Here is a 25,737-nt window from a genome sequence, read left to right as displayed (position 1 = left end):
GGCCGGTCCGTCGTACAGAACCTCTGTGAGGAACGTAAACGGCGTGATGTTGATGCGTATGAACAGGAGGAGGTGCCTTTTCCTGTACACAGCTCTCGCGCGGCGCTCGGTTAATCCGACGTACTCCCCACACACACACACACACTGACACGCACATGGGGCCCTGTGATATTCTGAAAGTGTATGGTGTGATCTCAGGCTGAGTAAGACACTACTGAATCAGCCAGACTGAAACCGCCCTAATTTCCATTCCACTAATATCGCTTCAGACAATATCACATGTGTCAGATCATTTATTTTTTTTTGGGTGTGTGTGTGTGTGTGGGGTGGGGTGGGGTTATGGTAGGGACGAGGAGGAGGCGTGTATCCTTGGAGGATTTGCGGAGAAGTGATGAACATCATGGAAAATATTCTACAAGTTTCCGTAACTCTTTTTTAAAGGGACACTTTAACCAAAAAAAAAAAAAAAAAAAAAGAGAGAGAAGAAGAACCTAATGGTGGAGATGGAGGTCCACCATTTTTTAAAATTTTTTTATTTTTTATTTTTTTGCCAGCTGCACACCTGACCATCACACCCATATGTGCTTGTCGACTTACAATGCGCTCCACTCTTCTGCGAAGGCGTTCCACTAGATTTCGCGGCGTGGCTGTGGGGATTTGTGTTCATCCGGCTACACGACGGCATCGATGAGGTGATGTTGATGCGAGCACGCTCCTCGTCCGGTTCGGTAGTGTTGAGCTCGGGGCTTTCTGCAGGACGCTCGAGTTCTTCCACTTCCTTCCAACCTTCACACGCCGCGTCCTCACGGAGCTCGCTCCGTGCCCGGGCGCGTCGTCGTCGTCGTCGTCGTCGTCCTGGAGCGCCGTTCGAGTGTTTCCGATGACGGGAAATTGTAAATCCACACCGCACAAAGGCATTCCGTACAATCGTGCGCTTCTGACGTTTTATAGACGCCGGTTGGGGAAAAGGACCGCGTATGGGTGTGATGGCCGGGTGTCCACATACTTTTGACCGCGCCGTGTATGGTATGTTCTAGAAAACGGAGCGTCTCGTTTTGATAATGCTGATATAACCCAGCCAAGTGTCTCCTCACAGTTTGCTGAGATTATTGAGGAGGTTATCCCGGGATTGATTTAAAGAACTGTCACGAGAGAAGAGATCAGAAACAGAAACTCATTTTCAGAGCAAACGTGAGAAAAGAAATGTTCCGGTATTTTTTTGAAATAATACGAATTATTATTTATTTTTTAATCCGGGCCCTTTCACAGCTTTTCATAAAAAGTCATTTTTTCCCCCATCCATCTTTAACCCCCTCACCAATATTTCCATAACACTCTGATCGGCTAATACTCTTAATCACAGAGACTGATTACTCACAGTAAAGATTCCCCAATGATTCGATCAGTTTTCCCTTCACCTCTTTCATGCAAATTTTTTTAACAGCAGAAATAAATAGAATTTAAAAAAAAAAAAAAAAAAAAAAGACACATATCTCCTCTCACAGAGCACCTCCGTATGATCTATAAAAACGTTTTCAGGCCTGGCTGAGGTCGAAACCGTAGCCTGAACCTATGGTATGATTATTCAAATAAAATGATCTGATGATATTTATCACTCTTTAAGATTCAGACTTACAGTTTACGGGAAGTTCTAAGCAGATATTGTGAGACGATACCCTCAGAAAACGGTGACACTTGTCTGCGTGTTCATTGTTCACACCTTTCAACGTGTGTGTGTGTAGCGAAGGGGGCGTACAGCGGCACTAATACCACCTCTCTGGTTCCCAATAATGAAGAAAAGCAGATGTTTTGTCTAATTTTTCTTCTTTTTTTTTTCTTTTACCAGAGAAGCTGATGTGCCTGTCCTCTGGGCTGAGGTCTCTGTTATTCGTTCTGACATTTAAAGGTTAAACTTGGTTAAATGTCAGGGACTATCCGGGCAGGTGGAAGACACAGAGAGACAGACAGATAGAGAGAGAGAGAGAGAGAGAGAGAGAGAGAGAGAGGCCCCTCCATAACACAGATCCGAAACCTTCAGCAGCCAAACCTGGGTGCAGTACAAACCCAGCAAGCGCAGAACATCGTCATAACGGCTCGCAGATTCAAAACAAAGACGGCTGCTAATATCTTTCTCTATAATCAGGATGGGGCTTTCCGTTTTTTTTTTTTTTTTTTTTTTTTTTTTGTCTTTTTCTTTAAAAAGACAAAAAAATAACGCCTTCGAAATTAGAGCGATATTATCTGTCGCTTTACTTTATTTAAAATTTTTTTTTAAAAATGCCGTAGCGTTGAGTTCAAACCTGGTCACAGAGTTCACTTACAAATGAATTGGAATTATTGCAATCCACAAAAGTACATCAGAATGTACTTATTATTATTATTATTATTATTTTATTAAAGAGATAATGAATGAATGAATGAAATAACGATATGCGTTTCGAATCAGAACAAGCTGCCCTTGAAAAACACGACTCTAGAGTTTAGACGAACGCGCCCTTTGAGGACATCGCATACTGTAAGTCTGGAACTTGACAATCATTTCACGACTCGATCATCGAACTTTACTTTCAGAGTTGTTGTTGTTGTTGAGGTAATATGTGCTCAGGGGAAATTCTGACGAGAACTTTCACCTGTGCCTCTTTAGACCCGTGTACTCGTCTCTGGATCGGGGCAATCCCCCGTTCTCCATCATTTCCAAGGAAACAAACAGAAAAAAAGTACACACAGATAAAAATCTTAGTACTGACAGATCAATACACGAAGGCAGAATCCATCTCGCGTTCTTACGGTTAACGGACGTGTCTTGAAAAAAATGGGTTAAAATTTTTTAAATTTTTTCATTTATTTATTTATTTATTTATTTTTTACAATTATTTAGTCATCGGTGTTGAAGAATTTCTTCCATACTTTATATTTTTTTGTGATTAATATTACGTTGTGATCATTTAAACAAATAAAAATAAATTTTAAAAAAAGCACGTTAAGATGTTCTTTATAGTCGTCATTAGTCATTAATGTAGGTAGAACATTTGACCATGAGCGTTTAACGTGAACGGAAATCTAAATATAAGTCATTAATCTAGAGAACCGATAGTCATTAAGAAAGTTTTTATGTTTTGTTTTGTTTTTTGGGGAGTTTAAAAAAAAAAAAATCTATGAGGGGTGAATGACTGAAGTGAGAAAAACAATGTTTTATACAATGTCCCCCCCCCACCACCACCAACACCACCAACACCACCTCCACCCCCTTCCCAAAAGAGAAATGGGGCTAATTTTATATTTGTCAGAGTTAATCTAGTCATTTGAAACTTTTGTAAGTGCAAGAAATATTTAGAATTGAGTAAGCTCGAATATTTCGAAGCTAAGAATGTTCTTTAATGGGTCTAAAAACACACACACACACACACACACACACACACACACACACACACACACATCTACATAGAACCTTCATGTGTTCCTGCTGGATAAATAATGCTGTTAAAGATAAGAAAATTATATATATATACACACATATATATTATATATATATATATATATGTGTGTGTGTGTGTGTGTGTGTGTGTGTATGTTTGAATCAAAGGTAACTTTCCATGATAGTAAACATCAGATTTATTAACGTCAGTCAGTTATGTAAGAAATCGTTACGCCGAAATGACGCAATAACACCATCCGTGCAGCGCTAGCTAGCTAGCTAGCTATTACCATGGCGACGCTAGCTAGCTTTCCCTGAGTGACAAAGTCTCTAAAAGCTCCCTCCAGCTCACTTCATTCACTAAAGTCGAGCAGTTTGCGTGACTTTCTGCAGATACGAACGAACAGACTCTGAAGACACAAACGTGAGCACGTTCTTATCGCTACACGACGCGACGGCCGTCCCGAGTGTCATCGCTAGCTAGCCTGACTAGCTTCACACCTCTCTAAACGTCAGGACCGACTAACATCACAGTCCGTTCGGAACGCCAAACGGAAAACACGCCGTCGTGCATTCGAACGTGTCTGTCTTACCTCGGGAGTTTTCTCGGAGGGAAAAACGCAGGCTATCGTTTGCTCGATGAGTCAGAGCTCCGGTCGGGATCTCCGAGACCGAATCGACAGAGCGAGAAGTAACGGTTAAACTTCTGGGGTTTTATTTTAAATGAAAGCCCGTTTGATTGGAGAACGGAGAAAGATTGAGTACAAGTGAAAATACTGACAAAAAACGTACAGTAAAATATATATTTTGTTACTATACACTCTTCAAAATAAAAGTTCCAATTAGAACCGAAAAGGTTTATATATATGTATATATATATATATATATAAAGCTGCACATTTAGTTTGAAAGCTATTTTAAACGTTCTATCAAGAGCTCTACAACGATCTATCTATCAATAAAGGGCGACCACGTAGAACCTGTTTTGGAGGTCTAAGAACCCTTGATTTTGCAAGGAAGCTCTAAAGAACTCTTCAAGAACCCAACAGTCCAAAGACAGTTTAGCTGAGCAGGTTTTTAGGTGTTTCGAAGGAAACATGACCAATAGTTCGAAGTTTGTAATTTGCCACACACACACACACACATCCCAACCCCACCGTATTATCCTACATACATTTCCTATTCCGCTTCGCACAGTATGCACCACTCATTCAAGATCGCAGCAGTCAGCGATGCAAAAACACTCCAACTCCCATCATCCTTTGCTTCAGAAAGCGAGGAAGTGAAAGTGTGTTCTCTTGCCCAATGATGACTGGAACAGCCTATCTGGTTCAGACCTCGAGATTTCGAAAGCTTTCTGACTTGTGGTGAGAGCACACAAACGGGAATACACACTGAACGAAGACAGTCACACAGTCAAACACTCACACACACACACACACACACACACACACACACACGGATCTGAAGCTTGAGGAGAGACACACGATCACAATGGGTATGTCTGTTTTTACTTTTACTGTAAGTGGATCATTATGTAATTAGTTATTCATAGATAATAGTGAAGTGACTTTTCATTCATTTTATTCATTTGTGACGACCTGAACACACTGTAATAATAATAATAATAATAATAATAATAATAATAATAATAAACTTATCATGCATGTGCTCTACATTCTGCTGTACGTGTTCAAGTGATAAAAACCAAATGATTAAAAAGTCAGATAAGACAAGGCACAAGGATCAAATAAAGAGAAGTAGATGTACGAATATAAATGAGTGTAAGGAGATAATATTATACATGAAATAGAATAAAATAAATACCAGACGAGAGGATGTTAAGTTTAAGATGAAGTTTATGGCCGTATAGCCCAGTGCAGTCCTTTTAAAACACTTGATAGATATTATTAATAATTCAAATCCTAACCCAATTCTTTTTCCCCTTCCTGTGTGCATAGGGGTATTATTTAAACAGTCTTTTCTCTTTATACACACAGTAAGAGATATTAACGGTAACAGTTCAGATTGGAAATCGATACAGCGATGAACAATTTTTCCTAGCTTGTTTGTTTGTTTGTTTTTTTTTTGAAAATGGCATCTAGCATGAGAACGAGCGTTTCTGGATCTGTTCGTAGTCTGACGCCGTGTCCGTATGTGATGTTGAACGCGTTAACGGTGAGAAACGGGTTTTAGGAAGTGCACGCGTGCTGCGTCAAATCCTCAGACGATATACGGTGGGGTACGGTGAGATAAAGAGCCCGAGGTTGTGTCGCGTAGCGTATGAACTCTATATGATATTTGTGTCTGTAGGTAGAAGTCAGGAAGTGGTTGAGGGAAACAGAAACAACGTACAGTAGTGCTGCGAGCATAAAATCCCACATCTGATTAATTCACTGCTTGCACGGTATCGTACGAAGCTTATCGGGAGAGATCGGCCTTTATAGGCCAGGCGGTAATTGATGTTTTTTGTAAAAATAAAAACAAAAAATGAACAAAACAAGCTAATGATCTCAGACCAGTTGTATCAGCACGGTTCATCAGCACATTAGATAACTAGAAAGTTGACAGTTATATATATATATATATATATTTATGATGGTTTGTTGGTGCCAAATGGGCTGGTTTGAGTATTTCCGAAACTGCTGATCTAGGATTTTCACACACAGAACAGTCTGAAAAAATATAAATAAAAACGAGAGGGCGAGAGAGAGAGGTCAGAGGTTAATGGACGGACCGGTTCGAAGTGACAGGAAGGCCTGTGCTGCTCAGATAATCACTCTTTACAGCCGTGGTGAGCCGAAAAAGCATCTGGGATCAGCTCCAAGAGCAGCCAAGAACCGGAATCCGATCCCGACAGGACGAACATCGCCTGGTCTTTTTAAAACGTCCTACGTCTTTGCGTTTTGCTGAGCCTGAGTCCCTGACTGGGTTTAAATGTGGGAACTGGAGACATCCCAGATCAGCAGTTTCCGAAAGCGTTTTTCTCCGTTGTACCTGCATGATTTGATGCATCACGCTGCTGCAGCGACACGACCGGCGGACCGGACCATCGTGTAAACCTGTGACCTCTACCGCACGCGTACAGTACAGTGTATAGTCACAGATTCTCACTGTATGCGCTGGGATAAATGTGTGATCGGATACCTGCGACGGACGACTGGGATTAGTTCACGTCACGGACGTTAGGATCACACGAATCGGTTCCGTGATTCGCGGCGCTCTCGTCACGGATCGATTCTGACGGAAAAATAACTCCAGAGAGACGTAAGAGTGGGACTTGAAGCAGAACCTGCGGTAAAATCGATGCATGGTAAACTCGTGGCCCGACGGTGTCTCTCAGGCCGGCCTGGGTTTGACCTCACAACCTTATGGTCACGTCATTCGAATGACTTGATGATTCAGTGTCATTTCACAACGATTCAGCGAATAGAGGTTTCCGTATAAAATGACCATAAGCGACAAAATCAAGCGCATAAAAATCATAACCGTTTACATAATTTTGGTATGTACGTGCCCCTGTTTGCCCCATGCATCTGTGGCAATGCAAACGGAATGCAGAAGTCAAATAATTAAGAGACCGCCGCAGTACAGGAAGTGTGTAATCTCGAAAGCGCAGAGTCCTCTGATATGTGTGGAAAGGAGCGGTGAAGTGAGGAAGGGGATGTTGGGTAGGGTGCAGGCCACAGCCAGTCTATAAATCGACACAGAAGCTTTTTGCAAATAAAGAAACACACACACACACTGATACACACACACACACACACACACACACACACTCTCTTCAAATTGTGCTGACATTCCGACCAGTGTAAGCCTTGCCGAGTCACATGACCGCACAAATGTACGAGTTCATCGGTGTGTAGTGTCCTGTTACCACCACGACGTCGATTCGTTTTCGATAACCGCACACCCTGACGCGATTTATTCCTCTTACACCGCAGCAACTCATCACAGAGGGCGTTTATTAAAAATAAATCCAACACCTTCTGACCAAACAGAGTTGTGAATTCAGCAGTGCTATAATAAACAATACGCAAGTGTGAAGAACGCGCTAAACTATAGCGGCGTCACTCTTAAGCTTAAGGTTTCCACACATATATATATATATATATATATATATATATATATATATATATATATATATATATATATATATATATATATATATATATATGGAAACCTTAAGCTTAAGAGTATATATATATATATATATATATATATATATATATATATATATGTGAGTGAGTATATATATATATATATATATATATATATATATATATATATATATATATATATATATATAAAGAAAAAAGAAAAACGTCACACTTATTCCGACTATAGCAAATGATTCAAGCGATTTCAGATTCCCGTATCAGAGTACATCGTCATTATAGTGGTATATTTCTTGTTCCCCGCCCACTTCACTGTTGTTAATAGTGATAAATGTACAGAAACGTTTCGAGTAATGAAATGCTCTACAGTATATACACTACACGCACAAGAAACCGTATGGAAATCCCCGGGCCGTGTTTGTGCAGTAATATTTTATATTAGATTGAGGCATCATGAAGCTGTGGTTTATACACACAGACAGGAAGCAAGGTTTGTAAGCATGCGGTTTCATATTAGAACAGTTCTCTCTCTCTCTCTCTCTCTCTCTCTCTCTCTCTCTCTCTCTCTCACACACACACACACACATGCACTTGTTATTTCAGTCTTTTTTTCTCTCTCTATCTCTCTTAAGTATTTCTGGAAGTAAGCGTCAACAGTTTTGCACCCTACATCTACAACTAAGATCTAAGATTGCATGGGCGTTTAATCAGAACACAGATGTCAGAGCATGTTCCTTTCTTGATCACAACCAGCAAAAATAGTCATATCGTATCTGTTAGGATGTTAATACTGATCAAAATGTAAAGTGATATTGGGATTAAAGTCCTTCACCGTATACCCTTTCTTCTTCTTCTTCTTCTTCTTCTTCTTCAGAAGCTGAGAGGGTTCATTTAGTTCTTTTCACTATCTTGCTGTTGATTTTTCGGTTGAGTTCTGTTTATTATACAGTTCGACTTTTATTTGTTTGTTTATTTATTTATTTAGGTCTTGATTCAGGATAGATTTCATTTCGGGCGTTTTTGGAATCCAGCATATTTGGAATTGTAAATAAATAGCTACGGACGATATGACACTAGGAAGTGGTAGCTCAGTGGTTCTGGAGTTCAGAGTTCAAATCCCAGTCTGAAGCTGGATCCTTGAGTGAGGCCCTGGACCCTGAGCTGTATAAGTAAGATCAGTCTAATATGTAGTGCCCCTTCACTTCTGTGCTTGAAGTCACTCAGGATAAGGGCGTCTGGCCAAATCCTGTAAATATATACTATATTATATACTATAATATAGTACTATATTATAGTATATATTATATTAATATATACTATATGTCGACTCGTGGAGGGGGGTGCAAACTTTTACACTTTGAAAGATGATAATTGTCGAACGGCCTGCCAGACGAAGCTCGTTTTACTTTAAAGCCCCGATGTATCAGTTTGTAACGGGGTCTTTATTAATAACACAATCGCTTTTACAGGAAACGGAAAGCGTTTGAACTTTTTTCCTCCTCTTCTTCTTCTTCTTCTTCTTCTTCTTCATTTTTTTTTTCTTTTTCAAACCCATAAATGACCTTTTTAAGTTCCAAAGGTGCAACGAATTAGCCTACAATTTTACAACGAATACGCCTTTAAAGTGTAAATTATATATATGTATATATGTATATATATACATATTGTAGCCTGAAGTTACATCCTGTAGACTGGCAGTGAAACGTTTGTTTGTTTGTTTGTTTGTTTATTTATTTATTTATTTATTTATTTATTTAAGCTTCAAGTAATCAGAGAGGATTTAATGGGTTTGAAAACGAGAGCAAAAAAAAAAAAAAAAAAAAAAAGAGTTCAATTTGAAGTTTAGATCTAACAGGAAATGGCTGAGGTCCTGATCTCTATAATGATATCTTTGTAGCACAAAGCATATATTTGTATGTAAAGACACACACACACACACACACACACACACATATATATATATATATATATATATATATATATACACTGTAAAACCGGGTAGTTCATTTAACTCCAAAAATTTGAGGAAACTAATTACCTCAAAATGTTTACGTTGATAAATCAATTCCTTTAAAAGCCAAATACACTTAAATAGAACAAAAATTGACCAAAAAAAAAACAAAAAAAACAAACTTTGTAATTTAAAATAAATTTTTGTTATGTTTAAGTGTATTTGGCAATTAAGGAAACTGATTGATCGACTTTTGAGGTAATTAGTTTCCTCCCATTTTTTTTGGAGTTAAATGAACGTACCGGGTTTCACGGTGTATACGTGAGAGTCTAGACACAGTATCGAGTCTGATCTTTATTTGGCTCGGATTGTGTCTACTTTGTAATGACTTGCCCTTTTAGTATTTGTTTGCCTGCGCTGTAAACTGTACCAAAGCATTAATTAAAGCGTCACACGCTCTGTGACACGCTCCCCCGGGTGTTATTTATCCGAGACGCGTCAGAGAAGGTTGAAAGAACGGAACAGCTTCGTTGCAAAAGCGGCGTTTGTTTGTACAGCATTCGAATCACCGCAGTGCTTTTCAAAGCACACTGTAGATTTGTGTGTTTGCTGCTTGTGGTTTTACTGAAGACGTACGCTCGAGCGCTTGTGTGTGTGTGTGTGTGTGTGTGTGTGTGTGTGTAAAATGCATGTGTAAAGTGGAACACAATCACAAACAGGATCAAGCCGCTAAAAACAACAACAGCGGGGTGTATTTCTGTCCTTGTTGCCTTTGGTACGTGCGTCTCGATATGACCTGTAAGAAAAACATGCCTCTGTTTTCAGTGTCGGAGCCTCGTGGAGACGCGAGCGGTGAAGAGGAACACATCGATGTTTGCGAGGAGGAACAGACAGAGGAGAAGATTCCACCAAAGCAGGTAGGACCGTCATAACCGAGTCGCCGTTTATAAGGTCCGAGTAGAGGACGGACGCTGACGTGTGCGTCGTGCAGTGATGGGAAAATCATCAACGACGGGGGTGGCGTAATAAAGCGGAGATACTCTCACGGCGTCCAGGTGGATCATTTCCCCACGGAGTCTTTCGTTCCCCTCGTCAACCTCGGCACGTCGTGATTTCACCCGTTTATAGAACATCCGCGAAACTACTTCCTGTTCTCGCGTCCGTTAGAGCGGCTACACGTCGTATGAACACTCCTTCCTACTTCCTTAAAGTAAGCGCGAACGCCTCTGCCCCGAGCATGCCGGAGTTACAGCGTTACCTACACTCATATCTAAAAAAATAAATAAATAAATAAAAGGTTCCAATTACAACCGGAAAGGGTTTTTCAGCCTGATGAACCTCGTACTCTCGAGTCCTTTAGAGAACCGTCTATTTTCCGGTGCTTTAACGAGGAAGAACATACAAAAAAACAAAACAAAACAAAAGCCTTCGTTAGCGCTTCAAGGAAGGAAAGTAAGGTTCTTAAGAGTGACGTCAGGAGAACCTTCTTACAGATCCAGATCCTTCTAGGGTTCACTTTAACCTGTTAAGGGACGATCCCGTGAAGAACCAGTACGCTGCTCTGAAGAACTTCTTCAGTCTCCAGAGGACCATAGCGCTCACGTCAAGAAGAGTATACAATGAGAAATGGTTCTTGAGAAGAAGAAGAAGAAGAAGGTTCTTCACGGTTCCTGCGTTGCTGCAAACCATTGAAGGACCTTTATATTTTTAAGAAAGACCCCTTAGCGTCTTAGAGGAAATGAACGAGAAGGAAGAATTCGGTACTAAACGGAGCGTGACGGTTGTGATTCTAGGTCACACTGACTGAGTTAGAGTTTCCAACATATTCACAAAAACCGGGATGACTGGCAACCTGCACAAACGGAGGCATTCGCAATCAGCACATGTTCAAAGGGCTGCTATGAGTCAGTCGCAATTTTTCCCCTATTTCTCGTCTTGCAAGGCTTTTAAACTGACGTCTTCGTGTGAGTGTGTGTGTGTGTGTGTGTGTTCAGATAGGTCAACACTCATCAGTGTCTTAGTATGATTATGTCTGTGCTGACACTGTGAGTTTCAACATGCCTGGTCTTGCTGTTTAGAAGCTCAGAGCGTGAATTTCCTCACGCTTGTGACCTGATTCGTCGTTCCGTTAAACAATAGTTCCGCCTTATCTGGAATTTTGTGAATGCAAATCGCATCATTTCCAGAAACACTGCTGGTCAACTCAGACAAACCATTGAACCCTTTCAACTCATTGTGTATTATTATTATTATTATTATTATTATTATTACACTAATCACGCTTCGGGATTTGTGACTTACGGTAATATTTAAACATGAACAAATCTTCACCGTGTAAAACCGTGTCGCTACGTGGCGGCCATCTTGGACGACCGCGATGACCGATTTCTCTGTATAGAGTGACGTATTTTCGTAGACCGACCCGGAAGTCAGCATCATCCTGGTTCCTTCGACCAAAAAAATGGGGTTTTTCCCATCGGCGTCTGGATTACCGCGGAAAAAATTCACGACTCGTACGCAGTCCGTCCGTCGAGATCATCTTCACGGACGGACGATGTATGGATTTTCGATCCTAGATGCGATCGCCGGGAGTAAGACGCCAAAGCCCGGCTGTAGACGGACTACGCGACCGACGGTCGCACGGCTTCGACGTCACGACCGCTACGACTCTTTCGATCGTTATTTAAAAAACAAAAACAACAACAAATAAAACACCACAGTTGGAAAATACTATCGACTGATAAATCAACAAGTCGGAACGTTTGAGTTGGAATAGTTCACAAGAGCGTGAGTGTAAACACGACGCGGGTGTAGTCGAGGAGTTTTCCCGCTTCGGCGTGATGACGTTTATCGTCCCCGACAACCTCCGTAGTCCCACCTGTTAGCGACCGTCTCTTTCAGTACACGTAAAAAGCGTAACGGAATCCCCAGGGAGGTATTACTGAGGTATATCATACCGTAGATATGAAAATATACACGCTGGAACCGGACGTGCTCGAACGCTAACTCGTTTCCGGGGGTTTTTACGACTCGTTCCTGCAGCACTCTTTGGTTATTTAAGCCCCGCCCCCCGATTTTTCAAGCGCACCACAGAGCTGGACGTGATATAAGTAGGGTCTCTTGCTGCTATTTTGTAAAGTTACGCAGCAGTTCTGTATATATGAAGACACCGTATGGGCATCGTATTTTTATTTACGGAAAAGATCTTTTCTTTTTCAGCTAGCTACAAAAACAAAACCTCGAATAACACCGATACGATGGCGGCGGAAACGATGTTTTTCCGTCGAGCCATGTCCCTTTAACTCTTAGCGCGGTGCTCGTACTGTGACTCACTTGGGAATGAAGTAACATTTCATTTCGCGTGTGTAATAGTTTTGCGTCAGATTTCGGAAGCTGCACATTTCCAGTGGCGAGAGCTGCCCTTACGTTCGCGGGACCGACTTTCGTTCTGAGACGTTATTGACGCGGCCCACGCGCGGGGGACAGGCGTCTTTTTCGACAATTTGAAATAAGGTGGAAATTTAAGACGAGCTCGCTTACGGCAAGTTTGTCGTTTCGGGGTTTGTTTTTAGTCGCGGTTTTGTTCGATGGGGTGGGAGTGTGTGTGTGTGGGGGGGGGGGGGGGGGGGGGGGTTGGTGGAGCGGCAGTCGGACAACAAGCTGCTTCCTGTTTGAAACCGGAATGTCGCATTCAACAGCTTTGTGGTCTGAAATATCATATCAACGAAATACCTTCTCTCGAGCTCGAAGCGTCTGGAGGAAATAGTGAAGTGTAAAATTGTCGGTTCGATTCTGCAACTCTGGTTTTGACTTATATACAGATTTTCTTCGTATTGCAGAAGTTCCCAGATTCGATTAGCGTTGCAGATTCCAAGAATAAAAAATTTAAAAAAAAACGCTTCTTTCTTCGAAACTGGGTTTTGTCAATTTCACAGGAAGTGTTTGTGCAGCCGGCAGACTCTTTCGCTGAGGGTGAAATTTCACTGAAGATGAGCCAAATCTGGCCTGAAGCTACGTGCTGACAGCGATGCTATCGTTTAAGAAAAGAAAAGAAAGAAAAGAGTTTGCATAAAGGACGGTGTGATACTTTTGACTCATTTAGGGTTACCCCTTTGTGGCCCACATTTGCAATATTATCCCCTTGACAGAACACAGAACTGGTTTCGTCTTCGTCTTCCAAGTGACTCATTTCGCAAACCAGAAGAAGGGACCCACATCTTCGATATTACTCAGCCGCAGTAGCAGCCACCTCAACGCTGACGATTTTAGTCATTTCAGAGGTCTGCTTCTGGGAAGCTCTGGTCTCTCTGAGGAACTTCAATTCACTCTGAAACCCTAAGAGTGAACTTTATTTACTCGAGCCCCCCCCCCCGGAACGACCGCTGCAGACGTCAAACGGAAAGTCGAGGGTTTACCGTACAGCCACTCGTGTCCGCTGAGCTGGTGGTGGAGTGGATTTAAAAAAAAAAAACAACAACAAAAAAACCCCATTTCGCAATATATTAGACGTGTTGATTGAAATTCCCTTCGAGGAACGATTTATAAACACGGATGACTTTTTCGCTCGCGGCCACTTTAGTGTTTTCACCACGCTGACACGACTGCATACGATTTGTCGTTCGAGCTCCGACATCCCAAAAGGCGCTCTGATGGATTCCGGTCTGGTGTCGCGATCACGAATCCTCGTGACGTAGTCAGCGGTAGTCGGCGACGGTACCCAGATAGTAGCGTTCGAATGACGCTTCTTTGGTATTAATGGTTCCAAAGTGTCTCAGGAAAACATTCCCCACAGCATCATACCACCTCCACCAGCCTGACCTGTTCTCACCTTGCAACCTGCTCCAGAGATCGGACGAGGTGTGATCCAGGAAGAAGCTTCCGGGACCTATTAGACACGACCGAACAGTGCTCCGAAGCACTTCACGTAATACAGTAGTGCTGAATGCTGACATGTAGAGCGAGAAGATCTAGAACTCTACGTCTTACAGATGTACATAATTCCCTTTAAAATAACGTAACAGGAATTTAACAGCGCAAATTAAAACGAGACTCGCCTACCCTACCGACAATCACAAAACGTCTAATGATTTCCACTACAAAGACCATTACAAACCCTTAGCTGCCATTAAAGCCACTACCATTAACATTACTGATCCTACTAGACATGACATGCCACCAATAGAAGGCAACAAATTACCAGTAGAGGGCGCATTAGAGTTTTCATTAAAACCAATACAACTCCTATTATAGCCATTAAAAGGGTTTCTATTGTGTTTTTTTTCCACAGGGTAATTTATCCCAATTAGTCCACGACGCAGTCATGTGACTTACACTCTCTTAGTAACGCCGTGATTTGCTCTGCACGTCTGCGACACTTCGGAAAGCCAAGATCACACATCCAGCGCAGCTGGAGTAGTTCCTTCATGAGCGACGGGCCATTTTTTGCCGTCTTTTTCAGCCCCGTCACTTTTGTTGACTTCTTTAAGCAAACAAACAAACAACAACAACAACGGCGGCGGCGTCGTTCTTTTCTGTAAATCCATGTGGCGTGAGTAGATGTGACCCGGGTTACGAGTTACCTTCATGGGAATGAGCCGATTGGATTTTCGGAAGGAAGGCCACACATAAAGAAGGATCGGTCATTAAGGTTATTCTATCTATCTATCTATCTAAAAAAAAAAAAAAAGAAGATATTTTTAACGGCGCAAAATGTCACCATCAGGCTTACAGTATGTTATCCTTTATGTCCTACGATTAAAGTATTCACACACACACACACACACACACACACACACACTCGACAGATTTACATTCTGCTTCTTCTCTACTCAGAAATCCTCCAAACGTCAGCCCCATCTCTAGTGAGTCACTTTTTAAAGGATTTTTTTTTTTTTTAAACACTTTTTACTCTCTTTTTCCACTCTGTACTTTTTTTTTCTCGCTCATGTGTCATGTCACGCAACTCCTCGTCTGAATAATATCAGGTGAATTCTGGAGCGAACAATCTCTTACTGCCACATCGACCACAATTCTTTCCTCACTTCATAAAAACTCTGCAGAACGGTTGAGCGTGTGATTGATCCTGTGACAGTTGGTGGGTGCTTGTGCTGCCCTGGTGTTTTTCATTTCCTGCTTTGCGGCCTGCGTCTCACTAAAGTCTCATTGTCTTCGCTGTTTATTTATTCGGGTTGCCACTTTAGCACACTTCCACTTTTGGCTACACCACACTAGACAATCTGGCATATTTTTTCACTGATATTTAGCTACCACCTCTTTTTTTTTTTCTCTTCTTTTTTCGTGCCCTTACAGTTAGGTATTCGCTCGTGTTCTCTGGGAAAGGAACTGTTTGTAGTGAGACCTTTTTCCCACGCATTAGAACCGACAGTTAATGATGTGTAAGTTCATTTGGACTATAGATTAATTTGAGTCAGTAAATACCATGCTTCTGTCACTCACACGTTTGAGTATTCACACATGAACAATCATGCACTAGCACTTCTGCTGGGGTTTTTTTTTTTTTTTTTTTTTTTTAAATGTTTTTTTTTTTTTTAATTTTCTGTGCGCACATTTTCCGATCACGCTGCTACTTTCATTTTGCATTATTCATGTGTGAATATTCATGTCACGTATGTGCACATCGTGTTGCCACCTTTCAACCCGTATACTCGGCAAATCGGCACTTGATTTATTTCTCTCCCTGACGATTCGTATTCTTACGTCCATGCCGCTGTAACGCTTTGATTTCCTCACCAGAATCGAATACAAGTTTATCTTATCATTAAAATTTTTTAAAAATCTCTCAGGATACTCTGTTCTGCGAAGGTACGGTTTAATTTTAAACACGATGGTGGTTGAATTTCAGATCGTTTCAGGCGTATTTCTTCCTCTTTTTTCCCCCGTTGCGACACACGAAAATACGTGAAAACGTAATATGCGTGATATTTTGAAAAGTTTTTATTTCCTTGCTGGTTTTGCCCCGGAATTTGCATTTTAAAGCTGTAAAAAAACATAACGATGTTTGATCCTGAGCTCAAGTTACTGTCTGTCACATGTTCTCCCCGTGTCCATGCGGGGACCTCTGGGTTCTCCGGTTTCCTCCCACATCCAACAAAACATGCCAGTAGGTGGATTGACTAAGATAAAGTCCTCCTAGGTGTGTGTGTGTGTGTGTGTGTGCGCACACTGGGGTCCACCCATCCAGGATGTATTCCTGCCTCATGCCCGGTGTTCCCGGGATCGGCTCCGGATCCACAGTGACCCTGACCAGGATACAGCGGCGACTGAAACCGAGTGAGTCAGCTCTAGGCGGTTCCAGATGGCGAAAATTCGCACTGACCGGCCTTTAACACTCTTAAAATGTGAAGATTGCACCGTTGATGTCAACGTTTCATCATTCTAGCAATTTCCCATTTTCACCAGCGTTTCCTTCTGACCCCTCCGTGTTCTAGTTACGATACACGTATAGAGCAATCCTCGAGCGTGTTATTGAGTCCTTACTGCATCAGCTGTTTCTCTATAGGAAGTAAAGCACATCATTTAGGACATTGTTATTATTACTGCTCGTGATATTTCCGAATAGACCTAGTCGGTCTAAGATATACATATTAATAATGTATGTATATACGGTATAAAATATACACATTAGTAATTTAAACCACAGCGGCCCTAAAGCGGGGATAAAATACGGACCATGAATCATGTGTAACAAAATCACATGTGAAAATATACGAATCGAGGTCAAAGTAAACGAATAATGTGTAAAAAAAAAAAAAAAAAAGGACATGTGACAATAAATGAATCATGTGTTAAATAAAAATAAAAAAAAGAAATCATGTAAAAATCGAGGAATCATGTGTAAAAATTCACATACGGAATTAAAGGAATCGTTTGAAAGAGTCAGCTGTGAAAATAAAGGAATCGTGTGCAAGAGTCACTTGTGAAAATATACGAATCGTGTAAAAATTCACATACGGAATTAAAGGAACCGTTTGAAAGAGTCACTTGTGAATGTCACGGACTCGTGTGCAAGAGTCGCCCGTGAAATAAACGGATCGTGTTTAAAATAAAATCTCATAAGAATATAGGCCTAAATGAATCATGTGCAAGAGTCACTTGTGAAAATAAATGAATCGTGGGTAAACATTCACGTACGAAATGAAAGGAGTCGTGTGCAAGAGTCGCCTGTAAAATAAACGAATCATGTTTAAAATAAAGTCGCATGTGAACATAAAAGAATCATTTGCAAGAGTCACCCTAAAATAAACGAATCAAATGAATCACAAGAGTCACCTGTGAATGTAAAGGAACCGTGTGTTATAAATGAAGTGGAAATAAATGAATCTTGTGCAAGATAAATCACACGTGGAAGAGTACAAACACGTATATACACATGTATAACGTCAGAATCCGAAGAGTCTAAATTTCACCTTTGAATAATGTGATAATTCACGTGATTCAAATAATTTACTGAGAAGAGAAGTCAAAGAATGTGGTGAACACATCTCGCACTCAGTACACACCTGTGCTAATGAATTCACACTTTAATATTAAGGTGAAAACAATGACAGTGACTGGTGGCAAATCTGCCTTCACACCTCGTCCTTAGACACTACATCCCATCTTTAATTCAGGACGCACTTTTAGACTTACAGTGTGTGTGTGTTACAGTAAGTGTGTGATGAGTTTCTCATGGTGTGTGTGTATGTGTGTTACTGATGAGAGTGAGAGTGCAGCCTGGGGCAGATGCCTCTGTGTGTGTGTGTGTGTGTGTGTGTGAAACCCCCGATGTGTTTCGCTTCAAACAGGATGACAGCTTACGTGTTCAAAGTGGTGACAAAAAAAGAAGAAGAAGCAGAAAAGAAAAAAAAAAAAAAAGCACACATTCTCAGTTTTACTATGAATCGTCCCGGAAGGAGGTGATATGAACCCACATTCACCTGAAATTTGAGGAGATGATGAGAAAGTGAATCAGATCGGGGTTTTTTTTTTTTTCTTAATGTGAGAATTTTGTTTATATGAAAGTGAAATTTAAAGCCATTGAATCAATCAGAAGCAAAAAAAAAAAAAAAAAAAAAAAGAGAGAAGTGCCTTCCTGTAAATGGAAATAGAAAGAAAATCTCTCACTTTAATAGGAATTTAAGGGGGTTATTGTTTATCGGAGATGCCGTAATTCCAACATTTCCATAATTCCCCTGGAATTTGAGTATTGAACGCAGCACTGTGTCTTTCTTGATTTTCATTTTAATAGTTCAAACGAGAAATGCCGAGTTCAGAACTGACCAATGGGAGCGCGGAGGAGTCCAAGCCTGGCCAATCAGAGAGCGAGGAGAGGGCGTTTGTGATGAACCTCTACCAGTTTATGAAGGAAAGAGGCACGCCTATCGAGAGAATACCTCACCTCGGCTTTAAACAGAGTGAGTAAACAAATATTTCAGCTTCAAATGCAAGACTTGCTGAAAGTCACATTGGGCAAAACCTTTAAAGGTGCAGTCAGTGTTTAAAAATAAATAAATAAATGCATTTTTTGTAAAGAAAGGAGACCGGAAGACCACCACCAACTAATCAGACAGGGACTCGTCGTGGAATCTTTTTTTTGTGGGGGGGAGGGGCGCGGCTTTGGATGAATGTGTTTTGTTTTTGCCTTTCAGTAGCTACACTGCTACCAGAAAAAGTTTCTACACCCCTGCCCGTAGACGACCTTAAAAAAAAATTCTGCTATTTTACTCTAGATTAACAGTGAACACCATGACGTGAGACGTTTGGGTTTATTCCATGACCAAGAGACGTGTTAGACAAATCAAAACGAGTTGATCTGTTCAGCATTCCTTCTCAACCAGCTTCACCCAGGAGATCACTGACTACACCTTTAAACCTAAAACTCTGTTCTGTCCTGCACGTACCGACGTAGCTACAAGATTCATCTGCCTCAGCCTCAAGTCGCAGTCTGTTATAGAAATCAAAAAGATTGTTTTTTTTGTTTTGTTTTGTTTTGTTGTTTTTTTTTTTTTTTTTGGGGGGGGGGGGGGGGGGGGGGGGGGTTGTACAGTGTGACAGGTAATAATCTTTAAAACAAACAAACAAAAAACAACCCCAGCTAAAAGCAGAGCAAAACCGGAATAAAACCAGCTTCACCTAACGTCCAATGAGATCCTGATGATCTTTTGTGCACTTTTCTGGCCCCGAGCTTCAGAATCCTAAAGATTCTGCAATATGATTGTTTTCTTCACACGTGCTGTATGCACACCAGGGTTGTTGTTTTTGTTTTGTTTGTTTGTTTTTACTCTTTTCGGAGCATTGTAGTGCCACTGGATTGCAAAAAGTTCAAAACTTTTACATGTTATACTTCTGCCGGTCTGCTGACGGCCTCCAAAAAAAAAAATTTGTCAGTCAGTGTGATTTGTCAGTCAGACGCTTCTTCCTGTTAGAGAAGGCGCTTCTTGCCCACGTTTACTGACGAAAAGGTCCCGGACTCTTGCGTCTTAGTTCCCCGAAAAACAGTATGCCCCCGAAACCATTTCAGACACTCTGATATGAACGTTTCTACATTTCAGCATGGTCAGTTGGAGAATCATGTGGAATATGTTATTACCGTTACATCACGTTGTTCGTCAGGTCAGTAGGCGTGGCCAAAAGTCTGCACGTGAGATAGTATTACTGAGGTAAACGACATGATTTAGACGTTGCACAACGTCAAACCGGTAGCTATGGGCTTACCTTACTTGCTAACATACTTACTTACTTACTTGCTTACATTGCTAACGTCTTGGGTGCTTCATGACATCTCGGGTCAATTTTTATTTTATTTGTATTTTATTTATTTATTGATTGATTGATTTTACTGATGGGAGAGAGGAAAAAATGGTTAGGACTTTTCAGCAAATGTTCACAGAGGGTGCATGTTGAAAACGTTCTGTGTTTTTCAGTTAACCTGTGGAAAATCTACAAGGCTGTGGAGATACTTGGAGGCTATGAGTCGGTAGGTTTGCATGCAAACACACACACACACACACACACACACCTACCAGCCTCCATCTGCTGCACTGTGAAGGGTCATAAATAGCTCTCGCAGTTTGCCTGCTAACTGAACATCTCATAGCGTCTGGCCAGCTCTTCTTTTTTATTTATTTTTGTTTGCGTCCATCGATTGACTGAGCCTCTCGCTCTGTGTCTGGAGTGGAAACTCAAGCTTGTCCTGAGCTCATTTTGAAAGCAGTGGCCGTTAAAACCACAACGAGAGCTCGAGGAGGGGGGTCCAACTTCCCTCCTCAGACATCCTGAAGCTTCGCGCTTTGCAAGACCCTCTGCCCACCTGTGCGTTCTTTTTTTTTTTTTTTTTTTTTTTTTTTTTTTTTTTTGCGCAGTGCTCACCCAGAAAGTTTCCACTCGCTCGAGTGTGCGTGGTTAGAGCAGGTCTCACCGCTCTATCCACCTCTACTTTTTGGCCGAAAAGGTCTGAGGACGTGAACGCGAGAACCGACGTGCCTTATTTTCTGAGAATAAAAGAATAGCTTTAAAATCCACGCTTCAGTGAAAGTACACTCAAAACACACAGATGTGTGAGAAAAGTTGTCAAACAGGATCGATCGTAGCGTTATGACTCACGAGACTCAGATTCAGCTTAGATAATCACACAGATATTGTTACTCATAAAACACCACGACACAATCACACAATTAGTCACTGAATCACATACGCGTTAAAATCGACCGCTTACTAATAACAATACTGAGAGAGTTCCAGTAAAAACTGAAACATTTCATTTACACCACAGCGCTGCTGAATTCTGCGCTCTGATTGGTCGGACGTTTCCTCTCTTTAGAGGAAGCAGCTCTGACTTGTACTCTGAGTTGCCTATAACTAACACGTTATCGTTTCTATAGTGACGGCTCGTGTAGTTCGCGCGCTCATCCTTCGAGAAATCGCTGATACGGCGAAACTCTCTTCAAGGGGATGTTTTTTCGACGTTTAAGGAAGGAGTCTCCGGCGCCGGAGCTTTGGGACAGTCCGAGGTAGAGCTGTAACTTTCCGACATCCTCGGGAGAGAAGGAGCGACCGTTAAAAGACGCCGTCCAGCTCGTTTCGCGGATGTCCGGCGACGTTGGACGTGACCGTGAAAGGATAAAAAGAAACACACTTGTATGAGAGTGACAGTTGTAGTCGTTGGTTGTGGTGTAAGAGGAATAAAGCACTTAGGGGTGTGCTGTTGTGGGAAATTAATCAACGTCGGGGTTGTAACAGTAACTCCGCTTCATCACACCGGTCCGTCGTTGATTATTTTTCGAATAGCAGAATGACACGGTGTGTTTTGTTCCTTACAGGCGTCACGTTCCTTCATCTATGCTCGGAGGTTGTGCGTTGAGGTTCTTACTGTGTGTGTGTGTGTGTGTTACCAGGTGACGACCCGGCGCTTGTGGAAGAACGTGTATGACGAGCTGGGCGGTAGTCCGGGCAGCACCAGCGCCGCCACCTGCACTCGCAGACATTACGAAAGGTAAAATCCAAAACTCGAACACAAATTATTCAACCGAAACGAAATATTACTAATCCAATTAGCCGTCGCGGTCGTCGTCACCCTGCACCCGCTCGCTGTGATGTCATCAGAAGATTCAATGATTCACGACGTCATTGCCGAATGCAATTGAATTCGTACTCCTTCCGCCCAGCAGAAATGCTATAAGGGTGTTATAAACTAGCTAAAAATCCGACCGTGACCGGATCGCTTTTCGAAAGCTGAACTCTCCAATCAAAATCACCGCGGTGACGCGATCCCGGTCGCTCGGTCGTCCGTGTGGAGTTTCAGAAACCCAGAAAACTGGTGCTGGGATTTTATAAGCAGGGCTTTTAACCATCGACCCTGTTGTCATGGTTGCGTCTCTCCTTTCTCTCGGCAGGTTAGTTCTACCCTACGAGAGGCATCGGAGGGGAGAGGAAGACAAGCCACTTCCTCCGTCGAAACCTCGTAAACAGTACAAGAGGAGCGAGGAGGGCAAGGGCAAATCCGAGAGCAAGAAGAGACGGAGGACGGACGGAGACGACCCAGAGGTAAAATTTAAAATAAAATTAAAACACACATCGCAAAGCGGCGTTCGTTTTTTTTCTCCTCCTCGATAAAATGTCTCAGCGATACGAGATGTTTCTCAGGAAAACCTGAGAATTTTGAATTCAGTACACTTCCGTATGCGACGCGCTTCTGATCTCGACACCGGAGCTTGTTTACACGGGGTTCTTCAAGGGTTCTGTGGATGAGTAAGGGTTCTTAGCGGTCTAAAGTCGTCTTTCTCGGAACTCTGTGTGAAAGGGAAACCCCTTTTCCATGGGTGTGTGGAAAAAAACAAAACAACAATAACAATAACCTCGGGCTATTTTTCGAATAGTGTGTTGGAGAAGGTATGAAATTGAAAGCATAAATCATACAGCCCCTCACAGTAATTAATGAAATGGAAATTTATGCTGCTTCGACTGGGACGTTTCTCTAAAACGTGTGCGTTGTTGTTTGTCAGGAAATTCTGAGAGGCAGTCATCCCTGTGAGAGAGGAGTGTGTTCTCACTCCGGAGCGTGGCCGGTTTCCTCAGAGCATCCGGACGGTGACCAGGTCTCATCTCAAGACATGTGTCTCAGAGAGAAGCCTCTTCTTCAGCCGCTAGTCCCCGCCCTTGTCATGTCCCCTCTGGAGAAGAAGAAGCGTCTGGCGCAGGCGAGCTTGAGCGTAACGCCTCCTGCTGGCCTGGAGGACGTCACAGAGCCTGAGAGACCCTCTGTGATTCATCTGTCACATTCGTCCACACCTTCTGGACGCGTAAGCCACACCTCTGACGGCTCACCCCTGCCTCTGTCCTCCCCGTCCTCCTCACGGAGCCCCTCCCCTTTCTCCGTTTCCTCCGAGGACTGTGTCGCCGTTCCGACCCAGAAGACGACAGCTCCGGAAGCAGAGAAGCAGAAGCAAGCACGTTTTGGAGCTTCGCCTGAATCCGGAGTGCACGTACCCTTCGTCCGTTACCCCTGCCCCAAAGACGCGTCCCCTCTGTTACGCCCAAATCACCACAACTTCCTGAACTTCACGTCTACACATCCGGACAAAACCCAGAGACACCCAGCGCTCCGGACACCCGTCCCCACGTCTCTAAGCTCGGCCTGCTGGGTGCCGTCTGCCTCAAGCTTCTCCAAGGTCGTCCCTCGCTCCCGTGATCCCTGGAGGCCCGTATCCTTACAGCCGTTTTACAAACCCCACGCTCCGAATTCCAAGAGGCCAAATAGCGCCGAGACATTGGTGAAGAAGCTCCCGTCTCCCGTACGCTTCCCAGACCGAAAGGACAAATCCAAGATGGTGGTTCCCAAGCCGACCCAACAGTACCTTGTGCACCAAACTGGATTGCCCACCTTGCCATACCTGCTGTCAGGTTTCAACCGGCCCAGAGCGGATGCGCTGGAACAGATGAAAGCTTTACCCCATCAGCCTTTCTTCTTCCCTGCTCATGTCAACATTCCTCCATCCCAGACACATCCCACACATCCCCTGCAGGGTCCCTTCCTCGGGCCGTATGAGGCCACGTTTCGTCCGTACCCGTACTCGGTGCCGGTCTGGCATCCGCCTGCCGGGTACAGCGTGGCAACACTGCAGCCATATTAATCGCAAGGGACTGGGACTGTCACCCGTTTCGAGTGATTGTAGCTCGAAGCGGTTCATGGTCAAAATAATGTAGCTTATGTTTGGCATAAGGAAATCTCACTGATGTTATCCATGAAGGTACTTTCAGATAGTCACTCAATATCAATATCAACATTATACTTCCACTATGATGACCTGAATCTCTTGACAAATGTTTTTTGTTGTTTTGTTTTTTCACTATATTTGTTCAGCACAACTTAAAATCCATATGTAATCTCCTCAGCAAGTCATCATTTCAGGCTCCTTGTACTGAAATATCTGTCGGTTTTGTCAGGTTGAAATTAAAGGTAGCATTTTCGAAGGGTATCAGAAAAAAAAAAATCTCTCTCTCTCTGATGTTGTGATGGAAAAGTCTCATTTTAAAGCACTGACTAAGAAAAGCCGCTACTAAACTGTAAGAGACTAGAAGTAATAATATAAATCTTCTTTTTTTTAAAAAAAAAAAACAAAAACAAAAAATCAAGTGTACTGGGAATCCATTACCTCGCACTACTGACTGAATCCCTGTGTTTAAACTATCACCAATGAAGTAATGTGTTTGTTAACATGTATATATATATTTTTGCTGTGTATATAATATTTTATTTTCGATTAAACAAATTTTGCTTTGTTTAAAATTCCTCTCAGGTTTGACAAAGGTGTTGTACTGTATAGGGCACTGAAACTGGGCTGAACTATTTTGTTACACATTAAATGGAAGCAATCTAAGTCAAAATGATTGACAATGTAGGAACAGTGTTCCAAAAGGCAAAACTTGCACCAACTGCTATTGCTTTGCGGATGTTTGACACCCACTGCTTGGCTGATTATGCTGCAAGGGCATCGAAAAAAAACTGTATAGAGATTTTGCAGTTGTTTTTATGTTGTAGCGCCCCCTTCTGGCCAAAGTGCTGACTCTGAGTCTCTCTCTTTCTCTCTTATTGAACCTGAGAGTCATAAATAATAATAAAAAATTGTATTAATACTGCAGTAAATTATACTTTTTTGATTATCCTTAAAGTATTGACTGTCTACACATGAAGGGAAAATGTTGTGTGTGTTTTTTTTTTTTTTTTTAAATCATATTCTAATGAATCATGTACGCTTTTGTGTCATGAGATGTTCGACAATGTCACACACAACCTTAATCATGGCTTCAATAAATATTTGAAAATATCCAAATTCATCATTAACGTTTTCTAATATCGTATGAACACACATTTTAAGATCCACGTCCACTGAAAAGGTTTATTAAAATAACAAGTTTAGTCTTTTACAAAATCAAGGCAGAAAATAAATGCTTCTAAGTATAACCCCCCAAAGTTAGCTTAATTCACTCTGTATAACAACACTGCGGTAAACTTTTAGTAGAAATAAGCTTGTAGTTTCTCACACAGATTTGACACGCAGTCATGAAAATGCTGTGCATAATATAAAGAAAATTTATAAATGTTGTGATGTATTGCGCAATTATTTTTGCGCATTGCGTAAAAGTGCGCAGACACAACCTCCTCGAAGATACAACAACGACGACACCAATTAATAATAATAATTATTAATAAATTATAATAATTATTTGTATAGTGCCTTTTACACATACAGTGAAAA

General features: G+C 41.9%; 1 protein-coding gene across 2 annotated transcripts; it reads left to right on the top strand.

Moving 5' to 3' along the window:
* Positions 1-4,762: 4,762 nt before the first annotated feature.
* arid5a (AT rich interactive domain 5A (MRF1-like)) lies at positions 4,763-25,305 on the top strand. Of its 2 annotated transcripts, XM_017467820.3 has the most exons (7): positions 4,763-4,913; positions 10,310-10,401; positions 18,732-18,897; positions 20,407-20,459; positions 21,877-21,974; positions 22,375-22,525; positions 22,984-25,305. In XM_017467820.3, the coding sequence occupies exons 1-7, from the start codon at positions 4,910-4,912 to the stop codon at positions 24,109-24,111; spliced, it is 1,692 nt and encodes a 563-aa protein (XP_017323309.1). In that variant the 5' UTR covers positions 4,763-4,909; the 3' UTR covers positions 24,112-25,305. The 2 variants fall into 2 exon arrangements, with proteins under 2 accessions (XP_017323309.1, XP_047011329.1); XM_047155373.2 differs by lacking the exon at positions 4,763-4,913 and having other exon boundaries at positions 9,503-10,401.
* The last annotated feature ends 432 nt before the right edge of the window (positions 25,306-25,737 follow it).

Source organism: Ictalurus punctatus, chromosome 5, assembly GCF_001660625.3.
Source record: "Ictalurus punctatus breed USDA103 chromosome 5, Coco_2.0, whole genome shotgun sequence".
Lineage (NCBI taxonomy): Eukaryota > Metazoa > Chordata > Actinopteri > Siluriformes > Ictaluridae > Ictalurus > Ictalurus punctatus.
The sequence above is the reverse complement of the archived record's forward strand: the minus strand, read 5'-3'. Positions and strand labels throughout refer to the sequence as shown.

Coding starts and splice junctions, on each gene's coding strand:
- arid5a (XM_047155373.2), top strand. CDS start 10,174: ATGTGTAAAGTGGAACACAATCACAAACAGGATCAAGCCGCTAAAAAC. Junction 20,460..21,876: donor TACTTGGAGGCTATGAGTCG/GTAGGTTTGCAT, acceptor GTGTGTTACCAG/GTGACGACCCGGCGCTTGTG. Junction 22,526..22,983: donor CGGACGGAGACGACCCAGAG/GTAAAATTTAAA, acceptor GTTGTTTGTCAG/GAAATTCTGAGAGGCAGTCA.